This window comes from Palaemon carinicauda, chromosome 8, assembly GCF_036898095.1.
Source record: "Palaemon carinicauda isolate YSFRI2023 chromosome 8, ASM3689809v2, whole genome shotgun sequence".
NCBI lineage: Eukaryota > Metazoa > Arthropoda > Malacostraca > Decapoda > Palaemonidae > Palaemon > Palaemon carinicauda.
The window spans coordinates 103,581,185-103,603,684 of record NC_090732.1 but is presented as its reverse complement, the minus strand read 5'-3'; the positions used below and the strand labels follow the sequence as shown (position 1 = coordinate 103,603,684).

Genomic DNA, 22,500 nt, shown 5'->3' with positions numbered 1-22,500 from the left:
CATGGAGTATCAGTACCTAAAATCTTCAGTAATATAGATGAATTACACACACAAATTTTGTCACCAACAAACACCTGCCATATTTGCGCAGGCGTCGGCGTCATTACGATTACTTACCTCTGTCTCACTTTAATTCTGCCATGAGAATTTAAGTACTCAAGCCGGTTACAAATCTGGATATTACGTTGACATCCATGCCTGACAAAATGCTAACTATCGTTGAAATTTGCATCGAACCTTAGCAAGTTGGAGCAGAAGGCAAGAGGTCAAAACAAAACACAAAAGTTAACAAAAAGAACGGCCTTGTTTCACCCCACCGCAAAAGTCTAAAAATGTCTTGCTTTCGCATCCCAGTGACCGTTCCCTGTCTCCGGGGTAAATCACCTCAGGTGACAAATTAGGTTTTGCCTCTGTAATAGACCGAAATTGCTGTCATAATGAACATTCTGTTTTATTGCCAGTTTATTTTCATTACCTTTCGGTGCGGCGTCAAGGAAGATTTCTTTTCGTTCGGTCAAGGTTCAAGCGTCAAGAACTCTCCCGATGGAGTCTAGCAGTGGTCTTAGAAGCGAAAACGAATCATCCATATGCTTTGCTCTTACCATTGCTATTAGTTCCAAATGGCCGAGGTAACAATTTCTATTCTGATTGTCGACATCATAAATTTGATACGAATAAATAAGTGTAAAAGCATGAGAAAGTATAGTTGATTTTCACTAGAACTCTGCTGTTAGTGCTCTCTCTCTCTCTCTCTCTCTCTCTCTCTCTCTCTCTCTCTCTCTTTCTCTCTCTCGTTACGAAGCTAACATTATGGGGTCCCCCAGACCTGTCAGGTTTTCTCAACACACTGAATGTCAGCGTTTTATAAGGGTGTTATAACGAAACGGATATGGTATAAGACCTGTGAAAATCGTGTAAGTCTTTCTCGTATGTCAATAAACAATAAAATGCACAGATTTACTTAAATCTCTAACATGACGTCACAATGATTACAGACAACGACACCGGATTAGCAAGAACAAAAGTGTAGTTTTGACTCCTAAAAGTTACTTTTGGCCAGGTCTTTTGTAACTAGAATAAACTTCATTTCAGTGTGGCATCCTGTCTGAAAAGTCTTGGAATTTAACCGCCACCAGTTCTTGGTAAGGGGACAGTCTTAGCCCCTCCTTGTATTATTAATATTCTCACGGGAAGTTGTACAAGGTTAAGTAACCATACTGAAAATGAATAGGAAAGTTGAAATAAATAAATCCTTCATTAGTATAAACCCACAGAAAAAGTAAGACTTAGGTGTGTCTAGCTTAGCGGTCGAAGGCCAAGATGTTATACCAGAAGTCAAGGAATGAACATGAACTAAAGAGCCCGCAAAGCATAATATCATATAGAAAGGATAAATCATAAGAACAAAAAGCCAAGACGATGTGAAGTTGTAACCTAGGATCACGGTTGTCTAGGCTGTCGAGTTGGGGATAAAGTCTTGTTGTAAATTAGGCAAACAGAATTTTCTTATGCCATGGCACTATGCAACTCTAACCCTTCACAAAACTTTAGCTAGGGGACTGGGATTATGGAAGTTGTCACAAAATCAAGGAAAAGATGAGGGACCATCTAGGGAAGATCCAAAATCAATTGTCCATGGATATTACCTTTTTACTACTAATAGTATCTTTGAAAACAAAGTCAATGGTTACCACAAAATAGGTACTAAAACTGTCTCCCCTATATAATAAAGGATAAGTGTCTGGCCTTATACTCTCTCTCTCTCTCTCTCTCTCTCTCTCTCTCTCTCTCTCTCTCTCTCTCTCTCTCTATATATATATATATATATATATAATGTATATGTATGTATGTATATATATATACATATATACACACACACCCACACCCACACACACACACACACACACACACACACTATATATATATATATATATATATTCGGTCACGCTCAGCTCTCCCCGTCAATCGGGTAGTGGATGAGAAGTAGTCATACCTCGGTGAAAGGGGGATGGGGGAATGGCGTGAGCGGGTGTGTGCATAGCTATCAAAATATGTAGCCTTCATTTCTGACGGGTTGCGTACGCTAGTGTATAATAAAAAGATAGCTACTACCATGCCTTTTTGTAGAAAAATGTTACAGGAGTTTTAATTCGAAGCGTTGTGCATTGCTTAAATGTATAACGCTGCAGACACTTCAGACCTCAATGCTTTCCTTCTTTTTATTTGTTCATTCTGATTTCTTTCTCACCTGCTGAGTGAAAACATGTAAACGACTGGAATTATGGTGACTGGTTTACCGAAATTTTCTTTATAGAAAACTGCATGTTCTCTCATATCACAATAGAATTGTCATTAGTTTCTTTAATTGCTCTTCTCTAAAGTTCTCGGGATACGGTAGGTTTAGTGGAAAAATAGCATAATATAACCATAGGGAGAACCATGGTCATTTTATATATACATATATATATATATATATATATATATATATATATATATATATATATATATATATAGGCATATATATATATATATATATTACCCAAAAACCGATAAATCGGTTGGAACTTTTGACCGGGGAAGCGTCTGTCTATATCCGAACATAACTTGACAACAAAACGTTTACCCGATTGAGCGGTTTAAAGAATTGATATAAAAAATTTAACCGGGTGTCGCCGGTCGCTTGCTTTTGACATTACCCATAGTCATAAAACAAAAAAATTCTGGGTAACGTACCTACAACTATAACGTTAAATAATAAAATAGCATACACGCCAACCTTTGATCACAGCACTGGCAGCATTTTTGCTTGTTCCCCGGTCGCGCTTGCCAGCGCTGTGATCAAAGGTTGGCGTGTATGCTATTTTATTATTTAACGTTATAGTTTTAGGTACGTTACCCAGAATTGTTTTGTTTTATGACTATGGGTAATGTCAAAAGCAAGCGACCGGCGACACCCGGTTAAAATTTTTATATAATTTCTTTAAACCGCTCAATCGGGTAAACGTTTTGTTGTCAAGTTATGTTCGGATATAGACAGACGTTTCCCCGGTCAAAAGTTCCAACCGATTTATCGGTTTTTGGGTAAAATATCACTCTTTTTTTACGCAAGCGTATTGATTAACTAGTTTATAGTCATATCTTCAAAATGTGAGGTCAAACATGTCTATAACTTATTATTCAGAAGCTGAGAAATAAACGTTGAAAGTTCGCTTAAAGATGTCAGTTTGATGCCTTTTGAAACTTAAGTACGTGACTACAGCCTTCGTGATTACCGCAAAACATTCCCTCATAGCCTAATACACAATTTAAAACATAATCTACAAAACCTGAGGTCGAACAGCTATCTAGCTCATTCAGAAGCTAAGATTATAGAGTTGAAACTTTGCTAAAAAGCGTCTATCCATGACTCTATATCGAACACATGAAAGTTGACGTCATTTTTGCTATTTTTTTGCATATTTCTGACGTCATATTTCACGAACCTTATAAGATAGGGACTTGAAACTTTTAGGATCGTCTAGTTAAATTGAATAGAACTAAATCCTAGAGTTTCAAGCTTATACTATGTCCGGAAAGCACTTTTCTGAAAACCCGGTATTTCTGGTTTACGTAATCGTATATAACAGAACTGGCAGCATTTTTGCTTGTTCCCCGGTCGCGCTTGCCAGCGCTGTGATATGAGAGAGAGAGAGAGAGAGAGAGAGAGAGAGAGAGAGAGAGAGCATATTTGTTTGTGTCTTTACCAAGCATCTACTAGTTTTTTCTTATACCAAAGAACTCACATCGAACTTGATATACTTTGCTTCCGAATAAAGCAATTCTTCTCTGTAACATATTTATGTTGCCTAAAAACGTTGAATCAATAAAAGTTCTTTGTTTCTCCGAAACAACGTACGCCCTGACAGTTATAAAAACGTTCAACGACCTTTCATGAAATGTTTGAGCATTGTATTAATGGGAACAATGAGTGGATAACATGAAATCCCAAACTTGACTTGTCAATGCTTACCGTCAATGGCTACCGTCCGTAAATCGGTCACACGCAAAACTGGGGAATTCTCAGAGTCCATCATAACAATTGGGAGTTTGTCCGGGAGAAATGACATAACCTGCAGCTACATACAATTTTCTGCGAACTCCTCGGAAGTTTTTGCAAGCAAAATTATTATTGTAAAGACTAGGCCATACCTACCATCATATCTATTGCGTCACACCCAACGCAACCGTAATTCTGATGTCATTTCCCGCCATTGAAGGCTAAGGTTAGACATGTTGCAATAGTGTCGCATTCTATCTATCAAGCGGTAAATCTGTGGTAGCTATGATCTCTTTCTTCAGTAAATTCGGGGGTTTGTTACATACCGTGGCATTTTTTAACCGGTTAATAATAGGCCTAGGTCTTGGCCAACTGGATGTGAATAATTGCTGACAAGGGCGCAGTATCGTGTACTGGTTACGAATCATCAAGATTGTATAGACTTTAAGAGTTTAGAATTCTTCTTCTTCAACCTCTGCTTTCTTTTTCTTCTCTATCTCTCGACTGCTGCAACGACCCATCACATGGATATAATCTTGTCTCTTAATTTTTGAAAGCTGGATCCAGCCACAAAGAAGTGATAAAATGTCTTGTTTCTCTCACCAAAATCTAGAATAGATGGATATTCAAAGTAAGCATCATCTGTGTTTTTGTCATAAACATCGAAATAGGGAGGCGCTTAAAAGGCTTATATTTTAGCAGAATAGAACCTTGTTTCCTGAAAGAAGTCTTTGTTCCATTCACGTCTTGGAAACTAAAATAATGATGAATTTCTCATACATATTCGTCCACGACTTCACTTCAACTTAGTCTGTCCAGTCGGAATCTTGTTCAATGAGTAGCTTGCTTACTGGTTATACGTACATCATACACACACGCAAACACACACGCGTGCATATATAAATACTGTATATATATATATATATATATATGTGTGTGTGTGTGTGTGTATATGTATATGTATATGTATATGTATATATATATATATATATATATAGTGTATATATATATGTATACAGTATATATATATATATATTATATATACAATATATATATAATATATATATATATATATATCCATATATATATATATATATATATGTGTGTGTGTGTGTGTGTGTGTATGTGTGGTGTGTATATGTGTGTATGTATGTATGTGTGTGATTGAATTTTAATGCGCGCTGTTACTAGTGACATTACTACTTCTAAAACTGATATTAGTAATAATTGCATGTAAAATAGGAGTTAATTAACTGCAAAATATAATTACCCTATAATCAGCATCGCACGCATACCTGTCATTACAATATAGCATCTCATCATGATCCATCTAAGAGTAACAGCATACTGTATCATACAACGCTATACAGTGTTGTATAGGCTACAACACATTTATAGTCTGCATTTTTCACCTTTCTCATCGAGTTATAAGTCCATAATGAAAAGTTCTATTGAATCTGTCTCAATCATTTTTCATATTTACTGTACTGCAATAACTTTTCTTGACATTTCAACACTTTTTCCTCTCAGGCCATTGTACTTAGGCAATTTAACACAAAAATCAACGCTTAGTGACTTGCAACAGTCGTAAGTTCAGTAAATTGTCAAATTACCACGATTATATAACAGAAATAAATGGACTGGTTAGTAAGCGTTATCTATCTATTCATCGCATATCTATCTACCTATGGATTCAGCGTGTCAACAAAAATGAAAACTTCCTAAAGTTGATGAATGCACATTGACCGCCAGGGGGCCATTGCAGGAACCCGCAACAAGTCATATTTACAATACATCAATATTGTAATATAAAGAAACAGAAGGGATTGTGACAGAAGTCGTAACGGTAATCATAAAAAAGACAGTGGTAGTTGTACTAGCACTTATAATTGCTGTACTAGGCAGACAAACAAATATAATTTATTTTTTCTGAATTTTCATCCCCATCACGTCAGTCATATATATATATATATATATATATATGTGTGTGTGTGTGTGTGTGTGTGTGTGTGTGTAATATTTTAGGTCGCGCTCGACTCACCCCGTCCCCCGGGGAAATGGAAGAGTTGTGGGCATGTCTGCATGTTTATCTAAATATTTAGCAGTCGTTTTGACGGGTCGCGTACACTTATTGAGAATCGTTCCATTTTCTAAATACAAAACCAAAAGGATGGAAGACTAGACGCTTTTGCCAAGTCCAAACCAAAAGAAAACAAATTAGAGAATGAAAGAGAGCGGAATTTAAACACGAAGAAATAAAGCGAAAAATAAAAAACGGAATATCACGATCATTATGCTGACAGCTTTTCCTTTCGTTATTGCACCGAAAGTAAAAGGGTTTCCCTCCATTCTGCTAAAACAACTTCTTATTGTTTTCTTTTTGGAGGTGTGCTAGGAGAGGCTGAGGTATTAGATTTCTTGATTAATTTACCTTATTTATTTTACTATAAATGGATTTCCCGGAATTACTTCTGCAATTACGTCAATGATATTTGCACCTGGATTTATAATGAAGGAAGGAGTTAATGAATTACTTTTGATAGCAAAAATTTGTATTCATCTACCTCGTTCCAAGGACGCTTGAGTAAACATAGCTCCACGCACAATGAAGGATGATTTTAACCCACTGAACTGACTGTCTTCCAAAATGCGGAAACCAAATGTATACTAAAATCATACAAATGTCTTAGAAATAAGACAATTGAAAGTTCCTTGACTATTTAAGGTTCAAGAACATTTTGATTTATCTTTATATTTCTTTTATTCATAAAGGATGATCCTGAGATGTTTTGTATTTGAAAAGGCAAATACACATTATATTAAGTCGCATTGTCTTCTTGTTAGAAAGACCATAAATGGCAATTAAGTTTTTACAGATGTTTTGTCAGCTGCTTCTTGAAAGACGACAGTTATTAACACACCTGCTCTAACTTAATCAAGATATTGTAGTGGAGGATAGTTTGAATTCTTTCAAAATAGTACGTGCAAACACACAGACATACATACACACATGTATAGCCTATATATATTTACACACACACACACACATATATATATATATATATATAAATATATATATATATATATATATATATATATATATATATATATATATATATATGTATGCATTCACACACATACACACACACACACACACACACACATATATATATATATATATATATATGTGTGTGTGTGTGTGTGTGTGTGTCATCAAATTTTTTTAATCATCGGTGTCGCGACATAGGTGACAATCAACTTAGAGATTCTGCTCGTCATATGTGTATGACCCCGATATACATTTTTATCTCTCTCTCTCTCTCTCTCTCTCTCTCTCTCTCTCTCTCTCTCTCTCGCACACATATAAACATATATATATATATATATATATATATATGTATATACACCTACTTCTTACCTTAGTTTTTAACTATGTATGCATGGCTGTCAATTGCAACAATCATAGATTAAAACAAGAAAACATGGAGTAACTACATGAACAAAAGAAAGAGATTCTTTGATCAGTTTTGCCTACTTATCTTACAAACCGAAAAGTGTTTAAAAAATGCTAAAGAATTCATACCAATGTAAAGTGAAGTTACGACGCTTCTTTGATCATATTGTTCTCTAGGTTGAATGTCAACTTTGGTAGACTCTGGACATTTTCATAGCAACTCGAGGTAAGATTTTCAAATTTTTCAACTGAAAACTCCATCTTCCTATTATTAATGATAAAATTGACTACGTTTTGTTGCATTTGAAAATCATTTTCATGTAATAATATTTCCTCTTCCGAACAATTTCTATGTATTCATAGCTCAATCATGCTATAATGATATCAATATTGCGGATGATTAATGTAATACTGAATCTATCTTATTTTTCTAAATCATTTGTCGGTTATTCATTGTTTTGCGATTGTCAAATGTGATTGAAGTAAACGATAAAGTACCGTTGTAGATCAGAAATCTTTGTTTAGTAGATTTAAGCAATAAATGATTCGAAAATCATATTTCGTTATAGAATGGAAAGTCAACTACTGCGTGAGTATTCTTACCATATTCTGGTAATATTGGTCCAATGACGATTGGCCCAAAAGGCAATTACTGGTCTAACAGCATATATATATATATATATATATGTATATATATATATATATGTATATATGTGTGTGTGTATATATATATATATATATATATAATGTGTGTGTTTGTAAGCGCGATTAAGGACACACACTACATACACGCACACACACACGTATATATATATATATATATATATGTGTGTGTGTGTGTGTGTGTGTGTGTGTGTGTATTCATGCGTGTGTGTGTGTTTTTGTGTGTAACAGGAACAAGCGGCTTACATCAAACGCAAAAGGCTTGAAAGAGGTTTTTAGAATTGATTCACGTTCTTGTAATTGATCACAAAAGATTCAGGGTTTTCACCTCTCCAGGTGCCATGCCTAGTGTGGCATTCAAGTTCACTTGCCAATAGTTCAATAGTGTAAGTGAAGACCTTAATGCTTAGCTTACATTAGAGGTTACAAATCTTCGCACTGACCAAACCCAAACTTACTTAATGCCTATGACCATTAAGCAACTGTTTAGCAGAGGTATAACACCATTTATATCAGTTGTCGATGAGATTTTAAAGATTTTCCTAAAAATTCCGCCTCTCTTTACGTACCGCTGATAAATCCATACATAGGATACCTCAGTAGTTCGATGATTTTAAAGATAACGACGTGTTAATTTCTTTGATAAACCCTAATGAAAATATATGAGGCCTTTTACCTTTAGCGACTGATATATTTCCAATTATACGGTAGAACAGTTTGGGATATTAAGAGTATATCTACATGCAAAAATTCTCTGATAGATGTGGACTAACAATAACTGTGTATATGAAGAAATTTAATATTAACAACACACTTTAAAGCCAATAATAGTGAGTAGAATTATGACATATTCAATACCTGTAGCAATGATATTGTGCGTTGGTCAACTTATGAGTAGAGACACGAAGTAAGATTCATAAGGATTTAACTGTATGGCATTAAGAAAAGAATGTAAGGAAAATGTTAATATATGTGATCGATTGTACAACACTGCGAGACTTGCTACCTTGAAGGTACCTGGGAAGATTAGAATTAGTTGATTTTCAATAAACAGCAAATGGAATAGATGATAGATGGAAGAGGGGAAAGGATAATCAATAAATACGAGAAGCAAACAAGCTAACAAGAAGTATGTAAAAGATCTAGAATACGTTTGTTCATGAAAGCCAAAGCTAGAATGGAGGAAAAGATTAGGGAGATGACTCTCCTCTGTGGAAGTAAGGATTGGACGTTAAATGCAGATTAGAAAGGAAGTTAGAACTGTTGAGATAAATTAGGGAATGTGGCGCGTGAGGAATGATAAGATGCAAACCTGGGTGGTACAAAGAAACAATAAAATGGTTAATGTAGGTGAAAGGATGCATCAGAGCATTTTGAGGTAGTGTGTGCATATTTGGAGAATAGAGACCGGTGTACAAATCGAAAGTGGTTAGAGTAAGGATGAGAGGAAGTATTTAGAAACAGTCATAAAAAGGATAGAGAGAGTGGAAAAGATATGGATACAGAAAAGGCTTTAATGTCCAGTAAGTGAGAGGTTGATCGATAAATAAACATGAGCCACAATGTGTGCAGGTGGTTCGACACACCTTTCATCTGTTACCAATGCAAGAGCATGAAGCCGCCAGTGTTATGAATATTTTCTGCAAATGGATTTTATTAACAGTTGAAGGGTGAGATTGTCCATAATTGTCAAAATAGTACTTTTGTAGTTAGACAAAAGCTTTTTCTTTTTTTCATGAAGATGAATAGCGCATACGTATTTTTTTATTTTAGAATTTAAAGAAAATTTATGAATAGAAGCAAGCCTGACTATACTAATTGATATGGTTATTACGATTTTATTTTATATTGCTTTTGCCAATGATATTTAGCTATCTTTGAACAGCTATAATACCTTACGGGAATTTTATTGTTTCTTACTGGAATTTAAAGTATCAACTTTCTCGTTTATATTTCCTTTTCAGAACAGCTCAAATTACGGTGTAATTATTTGTAATTTCCTTTCTCTTTTACACACGCGCACCTACGTGCTCGGACTTAGATTCACACATTCGCAAGATAACTCTCAGCATTAGCCTTCTTGTCATGTTATTATTGTTGTTGTTGTTGTTGTATAAAAGATGTTCGAATATCCATCTGAAACCAACGTTAGATTGTTAGCTAATCCAGAAAGCATCCATAAAACATAATATTCTTTCGATGACAACGCATTTGTCTGTAGGTTTATGAGACAGGTACTGTAACAGGAATTGCCACAAATCAACGTCAGTAATCAATTAATATCTGTTTCACTTTCAACCAGGCTCACGGGAAAGAGAAAAATTCCCAGAACTTTTATGGAAGATTAGGTCACTAAACGGTGTAAAAAGTTTCAGTTGTGTAATCGTGTTCTAAAACAAAATGATATATGACATTCCTCTCATTTTAAAAGCGCTTCCACTTTCACTGTGAGTAAGCTTTTGGTCAAATTCTGAATTTAGTTAAAAATACTTCGTTTCTGATTTCGTATTACTTTGCGATGAGTTTGCATTATCCAGAAGGATGTAGAACAGCCATGGAGACGCAAGATACCTTCGTCTCAAACCAACATTCTTCTGCCTGCATATGCTAACAAGTGCTTCACTTCCATCATGAAAACTATAAATCTCTCTCAAAATCCATTAATTCTCAATATCCTCCACACTGTAGATCATTCCACAATCTGGCCACTACTGAAATAATACTTTTAGAATACTGTGTAGTGTGGAGCCTTATGATGGAGAAGGCAAGACGGTTAGAATTAATTGCACTCCTACTGTAGTACTATGTGCAGGTTGGTACAAGCTGGGAAGATCTGAATGCAAAGGAGGGTCAGAATTATGAAAAATCTTATGCAACTTGCATAATGAACTAACTGAATGACAATTCCACAGATTAATATCTAAATCAGGAATAAGAAATTCAGTAGACCACAAGCCTTTTCCAACAAGTTAAGATGAGATTCAGTGGCTGAACACCAGACAGGAGAATAATACTTGCAACAGGTAGATTGAAGGAAGTAAAACATTTCTTCAGGATAATTTAGATTGGTTATATAAAAGTTTAGGGAAAAGTCTGTGTCGTGAAACATTAACTTTTAGTTTATACAGACGAATACAACATGTGTGTGAGAGAGAGAGAGAGAGAGAGAGAGAGAGAGAGAGAGAGAGAGAGAGAGAGAGAGAGAGAGAGAGTTAATAGAAATTGTGCTGCATGTATGTTTTGTTTACATATTGATTTACACACTATATATTTTTTAATAATTTCGTTTCTCTTCTTCTTCTTCTTCTTCTTCTTCTTCTTATTATTATTATTATTATTATTATTATTATTATTATTATTATTATTATTATTATTATTATTATTATTATTATTGTTATTATTATCAGTAAACGTAGCAATAAAACTGTCGATAAATAAGATAGATCTAAATTTGGTTACGATGAAAACTGAAATATTATACTATGCAATCCCAAGGATAGAAACTTAGTGTTCATCCTTAGAATTTCTAAATAGAATATAAGACATGGTAGTTATTCCGGTAAACTAATTCATTGGCCTATGTAAGTATATACATTGTGCGTATAGATAGATTAATAAGTAAAGATATTAGAATTAAAAGGGCACTATAATATCTCATGGTTAAAGCTTGTAAATACCACCTAATCAAAATAATTCAGTAGCTAATTGATGTAGTTAAGGAGTTGTGTTACATCATCGCTGTCTTTTTTAAACTGTTTGAGACAGAATGTTATCCCTGAGGTGTTGCTTTGAGGTAACATTCTTTTTATCTTTCTTCTAAGAAAGTCTTTGGATTTGGAGATGTGACAGAAGACGGCGTTTTTTTTTTTTTTTTTTTTTTTTTTTTTTTTTTTTTTTTTTTTTTTTTTTTTTTGTATCTCCGAACCGCTAATCGTTGTACATTGCGGTCAGCATTAAAGGCAAAATTGTGGTCGTGCATATTCGTGTTTATGTAACATTATTTCAACGATTTTCAAACTTTGAGAAATTTCAACGGTACATTAGCTACCCGGTGTATATTTTGATTAAAAAGGCTAGACGATTCCTAACACTGCCCTCCTTTACAGCTAGATTGATCATTAATGTAACCATTATCGGCATCTTTTACGAACCTAAATCTGAATGAACCTCTTATGTTGGTAAATTGATGTTGACAAATCCTTTTCTGGAAAATTAGAATAAATCAAATCAAGATCACTATAGAATAGCTGTAGGTTCTTCGGCATCTGTTCATTATTAAATGACTAAAATTCATTATGATTTCATATAATATGTTCTTTCAAAACTATCTACTGTTAAATTGTTCAGGCAAAGAAAAGATGGACAGAAATCATAGATGATTAATAATGGTTGTAAGTAAATAGCTTACATACGCGAGCGATAGAAATAATAAAGAACACCTAATTTTCTTTTAAAACTAGGGATAAGATTATATCAACAAGTCTTAATAAATTGGCAATTGTTCCATTTTATATCATAGCATTATGTTTTACGATAAAACTCGTCACCATTAGTTGACAAAGGACCTTATTCCTAGTGCAAAATGAAAATCAAAGTCATTTCTGTGCAGTAATCACCTCCGACCCCTGGTGTGATGGCCTTTTAACTTACATAATGTGCTAAGCAACATCATAATTTGATTTTACTGGTGTAGTATTCTGTAAATGTATAGAGCATGACCAAGCTAATTCATGCTTTGCATGAGTTAATGGTACTTGAATTTCCCATTAATCATCAAGTATTAATTTCCCTATGATATTCTTCACTTTTAACTGCTAATTATTTCTGCAGTTACACCAAACCAGAATTGAAAATTAGCGTCATTATTACTAATTATAATTTGCGTAGTGATGGAGGATAAATTCCACTTAATCTTTAGAATCAACACATCCTGTTTAAAGCGACTATCGCTTATAGCGTGACTGTAAACATGAGGCGATCACGAACGCTAAAAATGGCCGGCCCTAAACAGAAGTCCGTCCTCCCGGCAACAGCGTCTGCGTCACTTGAGAAATCTTGACCAGCTGGTGGAACAGCAGGAAACGGTTGGAAATGAATTTCTTTCTCTTAAGAGGAGTGAAAGAACATGAGTTGAGTTTTAGTCAAATATTGATCAATGACTGATGAAGTCTCCAGTACCAGCCTCTTGAACATCTAGTCTTATCATCTGGTATGAAGAGAAAGTGCTTCAATGTTACAGTTGAAGTAATTAAGAATTAAATAATGACCTAAAAATATTACTAATATTAAGGCTGATGTATTTTTTTCTCACAAGCGATACAAGTTTTCTAAATGTGTTAATAACAGGTCTTGTAGTGAAAGTTATAACAGAAAAAATGGTTCTTAGCTGACAATATGCAAGATAACTCGATGGCCAGGTATGTTAGCTTCCTATCTATATCACTTGGATTGTGAAGTTCTAGTGTTTAGGTATTTGCTCTAGATTTTTATAGATTTATTTTAATTCCTGTTTCAATTCAGAAGAAAATCAGATTTCAAAACAGGAAACAGAACTACAATCATATTAAGAGTATCCCAGTAGACTACTACTCACGATCAAATAGCGAAAAATAATTTCTCTCACATTAACATCAAAATTTAATGATGCTAAGATTTTTTGATAGGTTTTGGTAGAATTTTAAATAAAATAATAATAATAATAATAATAATAATAATAATAATAATAATAATAATAATAATAATAATAATAATAATAATAATAATAATAATAATAATAATAATAATAATATTATTATTATTATTATTATTATTATTATTATTATTATTATTATTATTATTATTATTATTATTATTATTATTATTATCATAAACGAACATCCATTCTATTGAAATATTTCCAAATTGCAAAATTCCACAGAAATCGTTCATAGAAGAAAAGGACAATTTGTGGAGAAAAATATGAATATGTTTAATAACAATAAACGTAATATATAAATGGCCGAACTTAATAGCAAAGAATCAATTAATAAATTAAACATTCTACTAACGTGTTGATGACGAATATTCTCTAGATGATCCTAAATATTTAGAGTATACAATTTTGCTTATTTCACAGCATTTACTTTTAGTGAATTTGCATTCAGTGGCTAGGATAAGAGTTAGGTATGATTGCAAATGAGAATATACACCCAAAGTCTACTCAGAAAGGGAGAATATGACTGTTAATGTTTTATAGGAAACCCAATTTGCGTTAGATTTCGCTATAAGTAAAGGACCATTCATTTCTAAAGTTTAATTGGAAAAACATAAGTTTTCCGTAAATTTTACTAAGTTCAATAAATCATTAAAATTTCTAAAATTTGGTTAAAGCCTAGTGATCATTCATTGATGATAATCTTCCAATCTTTAATTGCACCATTTTCTTGATATAATAACCAAAATCTTAAAGTACATGATATATTCTTACTTTATGACATACCGTAATCTGAAAGCATATTATACATTACTTTCAAATTATACCAAATTCATATAATTTATCAAATCTTATGAAATCCCACCATCATTTAGAAAACTTTCAAGCATTAACATTACCCAAATTATTTGAAGATGATTTGAAACCTTAATAGTAAAATACTTGAAATTTTACTAATATCTATTAAAAACTATAATTTGCTTTCAAAATTTGTTCTTTGAATTAAAATTATTTTATTTAAGATAAAAGATTATTAGGAGAAATTTATTTTGTTAAAATTACTTAGAAATTAAAACGAAATTACTCTTAAAACTGCGTAAGTTGATGAAATAAAGCTATTTTATGCTTTGAGAATTTATTGAGAAAAAGAAAACGAGACTTTCATGATTCTTTACTCTTCTTATATACCAAGGATTTTGATTCATTATTTATTTTATATCTTATAACCGAAAATGCAGCGTGCATACCGTACCAGTGTTAGCCATACAGAAATCCCTCACTCCAAATTAGCCTTTTGGTCGTCTAATCAGTGAGGTAGAGGGAAAAATATTTACTAATGAATGACATATTTCATCGGACCATAAATTTTCATGGCCATGTACTGTATATGAAATCAGTACCTAAAATGGAACATTAAATGTTTCTAATATACTAATAATCTTAATCCACTATTTCTGAGAGGGAAAACGGGACGCACATACTGTACTCACACACGTATGTATATATATATATATATATATATATATATGTATAAAACTGACAAAAATCTCCGGTTTTAATTCGTTTGTAATATATTGGAAGTTATAATAAATGTTGTGATAAGAGACATAAGCTCTCTCTCTCTCTCTCTCTCTCTCTCTCTCTCTCTCTCTCTATATATATATATATATATATAAATGGATATATAAATATGTAAATATGTATGTATATATATATATATATATATATACATATATATACATATATATACATATATATATATATATATATATATTTTTTTTTTACTGTATACTGTATATGTAAATATATATATATATATATATATATACAGTATATATATATATATGTATATATATACAGACACACACACACACATATATATATATATATATATATATGTGTGTGTATATATATATATATATGTGTGTGTGTGTGTGTGTGTGTGTGTTTGTGTTTATTTTCTTAGGCTTCGTCTATCAAAAGAATATTTACTATGTATTGCAAGATTTAAAACTCAATTAAAGGACCTTGGTCTTTTTCACTTCTGAAAAATTGATGGTCGTTCTAGAATGTCGCAAGAGGTGAGGCAAGACGAGAAAGTCACTGGAATAAAACTAAAAGTGTCTGATGCAGGGAATGATGTTATGTCATTTTTTATGTTTATTATCAATTTGAAAAGAACTTACTGATCATTGCTTGTGGTGCGTTGAAGTCACCTTGGTTTTTTTTTTTTTTCTTTATTTTTGTTTATTAGAAGAATTTTTCCGCAATTTTAACGTCACTTTTTATATAGATCAAACACAATATACAAAAGACTATTGTATTCTTGCAATGGCACTTAATACTTTCTATTGACCGGGGGAGAGAAGGAGAAAATCAAAATAAATATCAGAAACGAAACCAGATTTGGAAACTAGAAATTTTCTATTTGCGCGTTTGTCTCCGATATCTGTTGTACACTCAGTTTATCATTATAAGCCTTTTCGTTATTAGAGTAATCTTGGCACCTTCATGAGCTTCTTTTGTGAAATGAAAGAAAAATAGTTCTGGAGAAATTACCGGAATTGACTTCTTCCCCAATCTCTCTTCCTTCAGCTGTCAACCAACACCTATCAAATTTAGATAATTTGGCTGGATGATAATTTTGGACATTTCCTTTCGAGCAATCTTCATCCGACAAAATTTAGTTTCTATTTCCTATCATCCGCACCTATCTTATTTTCTTCCGAATATCTTAAGAACCGTTAGCAACACACCGGTGTTCCGAGCACACACTCTCTCCGTCAGAATCTCACCCATCCACGCCCTGCGGGACGGTAAACTCTTTAATGAGCTGTCAGCCAAGCATGACCTTAACTTTCTCCCTTTTGTGACGATGAAGTTTGCTTTCATAACCAGAGATGAATTAAATTGTACGGCGCTGACACCTGCTGCCACTGGATTCGGGGCCTCCAGGAAATTGGTCACAATAGGGTTAATTGGTGTCAAAATAAAAGGTGTTGTATCGCCAAAGCGTTATTTTAGCATATTGGCAAACGTGGCAATCACAAAGTAGTTTTTCAGAACAGAAAAGTATGCTGTTTTATAGCATATATATATATATATATATATACTGTATATATATATATATATATATGTATATATATATATATATATATAGAGAGAGAGAGAGAGAGAGAGAGAGAGAGAGAGAGAGAGAGAGATGATTAGCTAGTTACCTGAAACTATGGTCCATAATTACTTTTCGATTTAGCTTATTTTAGAAAGACATTTGATTAAATACAACACACACAAACTGCGCCATTCGAAAAAGTAAATGACCACCACCCCAAAACTGAGAAGGGACGGCTAAAGAAAGAAAGTGACCGATTTACGTAGATGATAAGAAGTAGGAACGCGAGGTACGAAAGTTAAAACACATAGCCCGAGGTTTCGTCGTTACTCGGAAGAGAATCTCCTTGAAAAGATGGTTTTTTTTTTTCTTTTTTTTTTTTTTTTTGGCTTCTATCATCCTGGTGAAGAGGCTCTTGATGAAGTCGAAAGTTCTCGGGTGGTGATTTATATTTGTACAACAATAGTGAAATTGTGTTTATCAGTATCACGTTTTATAACATCTGTTCATGAAGCGGAAGAAAAAATAGGGGAGCGCGGGAGAGCGAGAGTACAAGAGCGAGATTGCTTTTGTGCTATTTTTGTATGCAGTCAAATTGTATTAGATTAGGTAATGATTATGAAGCTGTCGCAGTTATTAAAAATTATACAGGGCTAATTTCTATAATTTCTAATATGCTCTCGTTATCTTTATGAATCTTTGTTTTTTATTCGGATATACATGTAGTCACGTCACACACCTACAGACATATATATATATATATATATATATATATATATATATATAAGTGTGTGTGTGTCTGTGTAAATATATATATATATATATATATATATATATACATACTGTATATACACATATATAACACAACAAAAGTCTACTAGCTTATCTCTATTCAGAAAATTACTTAATCTCTAAATATTTTAATATAATCAAACATCAATTGGGAAAACATAATGAAAAAAGGAGAATAGAAGAGGAACTTAGCCGGAAAAGTAATGAGGAGAAACTGAAGTAGAGAGTTGGTCGAAGAATCTTTGGATTTATCCTTTGGGCATAGACATCCTGAATCTCTCTCTTCAGACAACGGTTCTCTCTCTCTCTCTCTCTCTCTCTCTCTCTCTCTCTCTCTCTCTCTCTCTCTCTCAGCTTTGATTTGTTAGGCATGTGATTAAAAAAAAAAGAAAAAAAAAGTCTAAGTAAACGGTTTACGAAAGTAGATGCCCTACACAAGATTCCACATTATTGTTCAATACAGGCTAGTATGTACTTACCTATAAAGAGTGTTAATCTCATCTTCTGACGTTGTGCTTCGTTTAAACCTGGAAAAAAGTAAGAAGATAATCATTAATATAAAGAGATCATATTATATTTCATCTATTCGATGTTTTTTTTTTTATTTGTGGGTTCCTTTTCTTTATTTATTAATAAATTTTCTGTCTAAATTTTCACAATCATATGTACGTTTAAAGTTGAAAAGTCATTTGATTATGCTGAAAATTTAGGCGTGAAATTGTGAAGTAAAGTCGGTTCCAAATATTTCCATATGTAAGATTATAAACCTCATGTAAGTCTTCAAATCCTTATGTCCTTTGGTGGTTTTATTTCATTTCAATTCTAACGCTAATTCCGATTACTTCAATGAAATAAAGAAATCAAATAAAGTTTGGGAGGCAAATTGCTATACTATGAATAAAAAATAATATTGGTAATGTAATTGGTGCTCTTAATGACAGATAATTCATCATCCGCATATGGTGGATTCAGACACGATCATTAGGAAAAGTGCAATGAACTAATAAGGTCGAATATAAAAGTACCTGCACAGCCTCTTCTATTTTACCAACATTTCACCAAAATTTTTTTTGCCATGTTTTTAATACCTTGATCATTACTGTCATTCATATTCGTATTAGATTTTTAGAAGGTGCCCAGAAGGTAGTTTTTTTTTTCTCGTATCTGAGTTGTAGATCTTCTCATTTGTTGTCATATGCATTAGTAACTTTATCAATACTGTTGTCATCGATGCTCCTTTGCATGTACTTTCAAATGAACCCAGTAACTTTCTACATCCGTTTTCCCGTGATTAATCTTCTGCCCTTGCCCAAAGAGTAAAAACTGTTCATTCTTATCGCTTGAGTCTATCGATTTCTTTTGCAAGGTAATAGAGCACTTGAGTGCGCATGGCTACATTCTATTGTTTTTAGAGAATTTGAATTTGAAATTGGTTCGATAGTATGTGAAATAGAATTATAGATCAGTCTGGTAACAAAATATATCTTCTTGATGTCTTAGTCATAATTGAGAGTTTACGTTGGTTGGCCACTCAGTTCACGAAGAATTTACAATAGCCAAGTCTTTGGTTTAGTTGAGATTTAGCAAGTGAAAATATTTACTATCCCAATAAGATACAAATTACGGACATCGACGATTTGTCAGGAGGACAAAAGGGATGTTCTGAATTCCATAAGAAAAATCAAGGCTTAATTTTGCGAGGTTAAATCTATTCATGACACGGAACATGAAAACGTCGCATTTCATACTCTGAGATTTTCTTTATTCCCATTTAAGGAAAAATAGAGTATAGAAATACTGTAAACTGAGATTACTTAAACAGAAAAGTTTAGCATCAACAAATGAGAAAAAGTAGATTAATTACACTGACTATATAAGGTCAAAATCACAGACAACTACACATTTTTTTTTATGTATCATATAAAGCTTTATTATTATTATTATCACAATTATCTTTATTATCATTATGACCTTCGAAAATAACAATTCACAATGAAATGCCAAATAGAAAAACGATAAAAAATACAAAGTTTTTATTGTACAAGATTAGCCAAAGCCTTATCGAGAGCCGATCAGCCCCTTTCACATTCTACGTCTTTGACCTTTATAAAGAACAAATATTCAGTATTTCCAGAGTACTATCACCATCATCATCTCCTCCTACTATGCCAATCGGCGCAAGGGGCATCGATTAGATTTCGCCAGTCATCTCTATCTTGAGCTTTTAAATCAGTAATTCTCCATTCATCATCTCCTACTTCACGCTTCATAGTCCTCAGCCTTGTAGGCCTGGGTCTTCCAACTCTTCATGATCTCATCCACATATGACATTCAAGTAATCTCTCTTATAGTTTTATTTCTAATCCTGTCCTGTCATTTAACTACTAATATTCTTCTGAGGGCTTTGTTCTCAAATTTACAAAATCTGTTGGATATTGTTTCATTGTCATGCCACGACTCATGTTCATGCAGTAACACCAATCTCATTAAACTGATATATAGCCTGATTTTTATATGTTTTCCAAATTTTACTTAACCTAGCCATTGTCTGATTTTCTTTCTTCAATCTTTCATCAAACTCCAATTCAAAAGACCCTGTATCAGAAATCATAGTTCCTAAATATTTACATGATTCTACCTCATTAATCCTTTCACTTTACAATGATATTTCGTCTTCCATTGCACATTCCGTTCTCAGCATATCTGTTTTTCTTCTATTTATCTTGAGCCCAACTTCATGCGATATTTCATGCATTCTGGTAAGCAAGCATTGCAAGTCCTGTAATGTTCTGTTAATAAGGACAGTGTCATCCGCACACTCTAGGTCAGCACACTGTAGCCAATCCATCATTACCATCCCCAACTGTTCTATGCATTACACAAACCATGAGGAGGATAAACAGCATAGGTGACAACAAATGCCCTTGGATTACTCCACTGTTCACTGGAAATTCGTTTGGTAGGACTCCATTAACATTAACTTTGCACTTGTTATGTTCATGAACAGACTTAATCAAATTCCTATATTTAACAGGGACTCTATAATAACGTAGGGCTCTCCACAAAATTTGCCCGTGCACACAGTTTTTTTCATAGTCCACAAAGGCCATCAAAAGGGAATTTCTCTATTCTACACATTGCTGTGCCGCATGCCTTAAAATGAAAATTTGGCCAGTACAACTTCTACCCTTTCTAAATCCTGCTTGTTCATCTCGCAGCTTTTCATAAATCTTTCTATCTAGTCTCTTTAGAATAGCATACTACGAGTATATATTTTCATGACAACTGACGTAAGTGTGATGCCTCTGTAATTATTGCAAACAGTCAGATCTTCTTTTTTGCTATTTTCCCCAACATTCCTAACTCCCATTCGTTAGGTTTTGCCTCTTCACACCACATTCTATAAAAATAATCTTGTAAGTAATCTGGGAGTCATCTAATTTTCGGCCAATATCATCTCGGTAGTTATTCCATCGTATCCAAAGGCTTTTCACCTCTTGATTTTTTTAATGATAGCTTCGACTTCAAACACACTAAATTCATTTATGTACACATCAAGGTCTTCCTCAGCTTCAGGTATATCAATCAAATCCTTCCCTTCATATCTCCTATTCATAACAGAGCACTATATTTAAAATTAAAATATATTTGGCTCATGAACAAAAAAGCCTCTTCACTGACATCGTTCCCCCATTGCATCAATGCTAAGAAATTACATCGTTTCCCAAACAAATTTGATTTTCTTCAGTTCTTTTCTGTGCAGCCTGGTCTATACTTTTACCTGGTTTTAACAAGGTTATTTTTCAATATACATCACATGTTACACATATTTTCTACAAACTTTTAGTAGACAATATATTACAACTATTTCAATAAACAAAGAATAGTCGTCTGAATATTCTCTTCATATATTTAAACTTTATATTCATGTATACTGTATATATATATATATATATATATATGTATGTGTGTGTGCGTGTGTATAAAGAACAACAACAAATGCTGCCGTTTATATTCCACTGCAGGACAAAAGCCTCAGTATGGGTGGCCCTGACTAGTACAGTTTTGATGGTCATAGCGGTACGCAAACCCTTTCACCACGTTAAGATATCCTAACACGTAGAGGGGACGATATATATATATATATATATATATATGTGTGTGTGTGTATATGTATTAATATATATGTGTGTGTGTTTTCTTCCAGCATTTGGCAGTTTCTCCTAGCAGAGAGTTGTTCCAGGGAAGAATAACGCAGGTCGCTCCCAGGTCCATCCTTTCATTTGTCAATCTAAGATGAAACTCCTGTGCAGTAAACTTCCACATTAGTCGTTTCATACATCTACCCTGTAGAATCACCAGCAGCCCGTCAGCTTCACCTAGCCATTGCAATATTTCATTGTATCTTACATAAACTCATGCGCTTCCTGGATATCATGGCTCTTTTTACCGAATACTCACACCAACTATTTAACCCAATGGGAATAAAATCTTTTCAATAACTAATTGTCATCCAATCTTTCCACTTGACTGACCCACCTCACATATTCTGAACCACTACTAAGTACCTTCGCTTTTTCTAAACCATAAGTTCTTCATAGCCTCATATATCACATAATCAATAACTTCATCTCAACAACTTAAACCTTTTTCTTTTCATATTCATTCAACATATATGCTTCACATCCATAAGAAATCACACAAGCTCATGTAAAATCCATAACCATATCGAGATGCTCTCCCAAACATTC

The 22,500-nt window shown here is 33.3% G+C and overlaps 1 protein-coding gene across 1 annotated transcript in view; it reads right to left on the bottom strand.

Annotated features, from left to right (window-relative positions):
- The window catches only part of LOC137645820 (mucin-2-like), an 84,396-nt gene that overhangs the window by 22,653 nt on the left and 39,243 nt on the right, over positions 1-22,500 (bottom strand). Inside the window, exon 2 of the mRNA XM_068378792.1 lies at positions 18,229-18,276. Coding sequence (XP_068234893.1) covers positions 18,229-18,250 — 22 coding nt within the window. The 5' untranslated portion in view covers positions 18,251-18,276. The remainder of the gene's footprint in view (positions 1-18,228; positions 18,277-22,500) is intronic.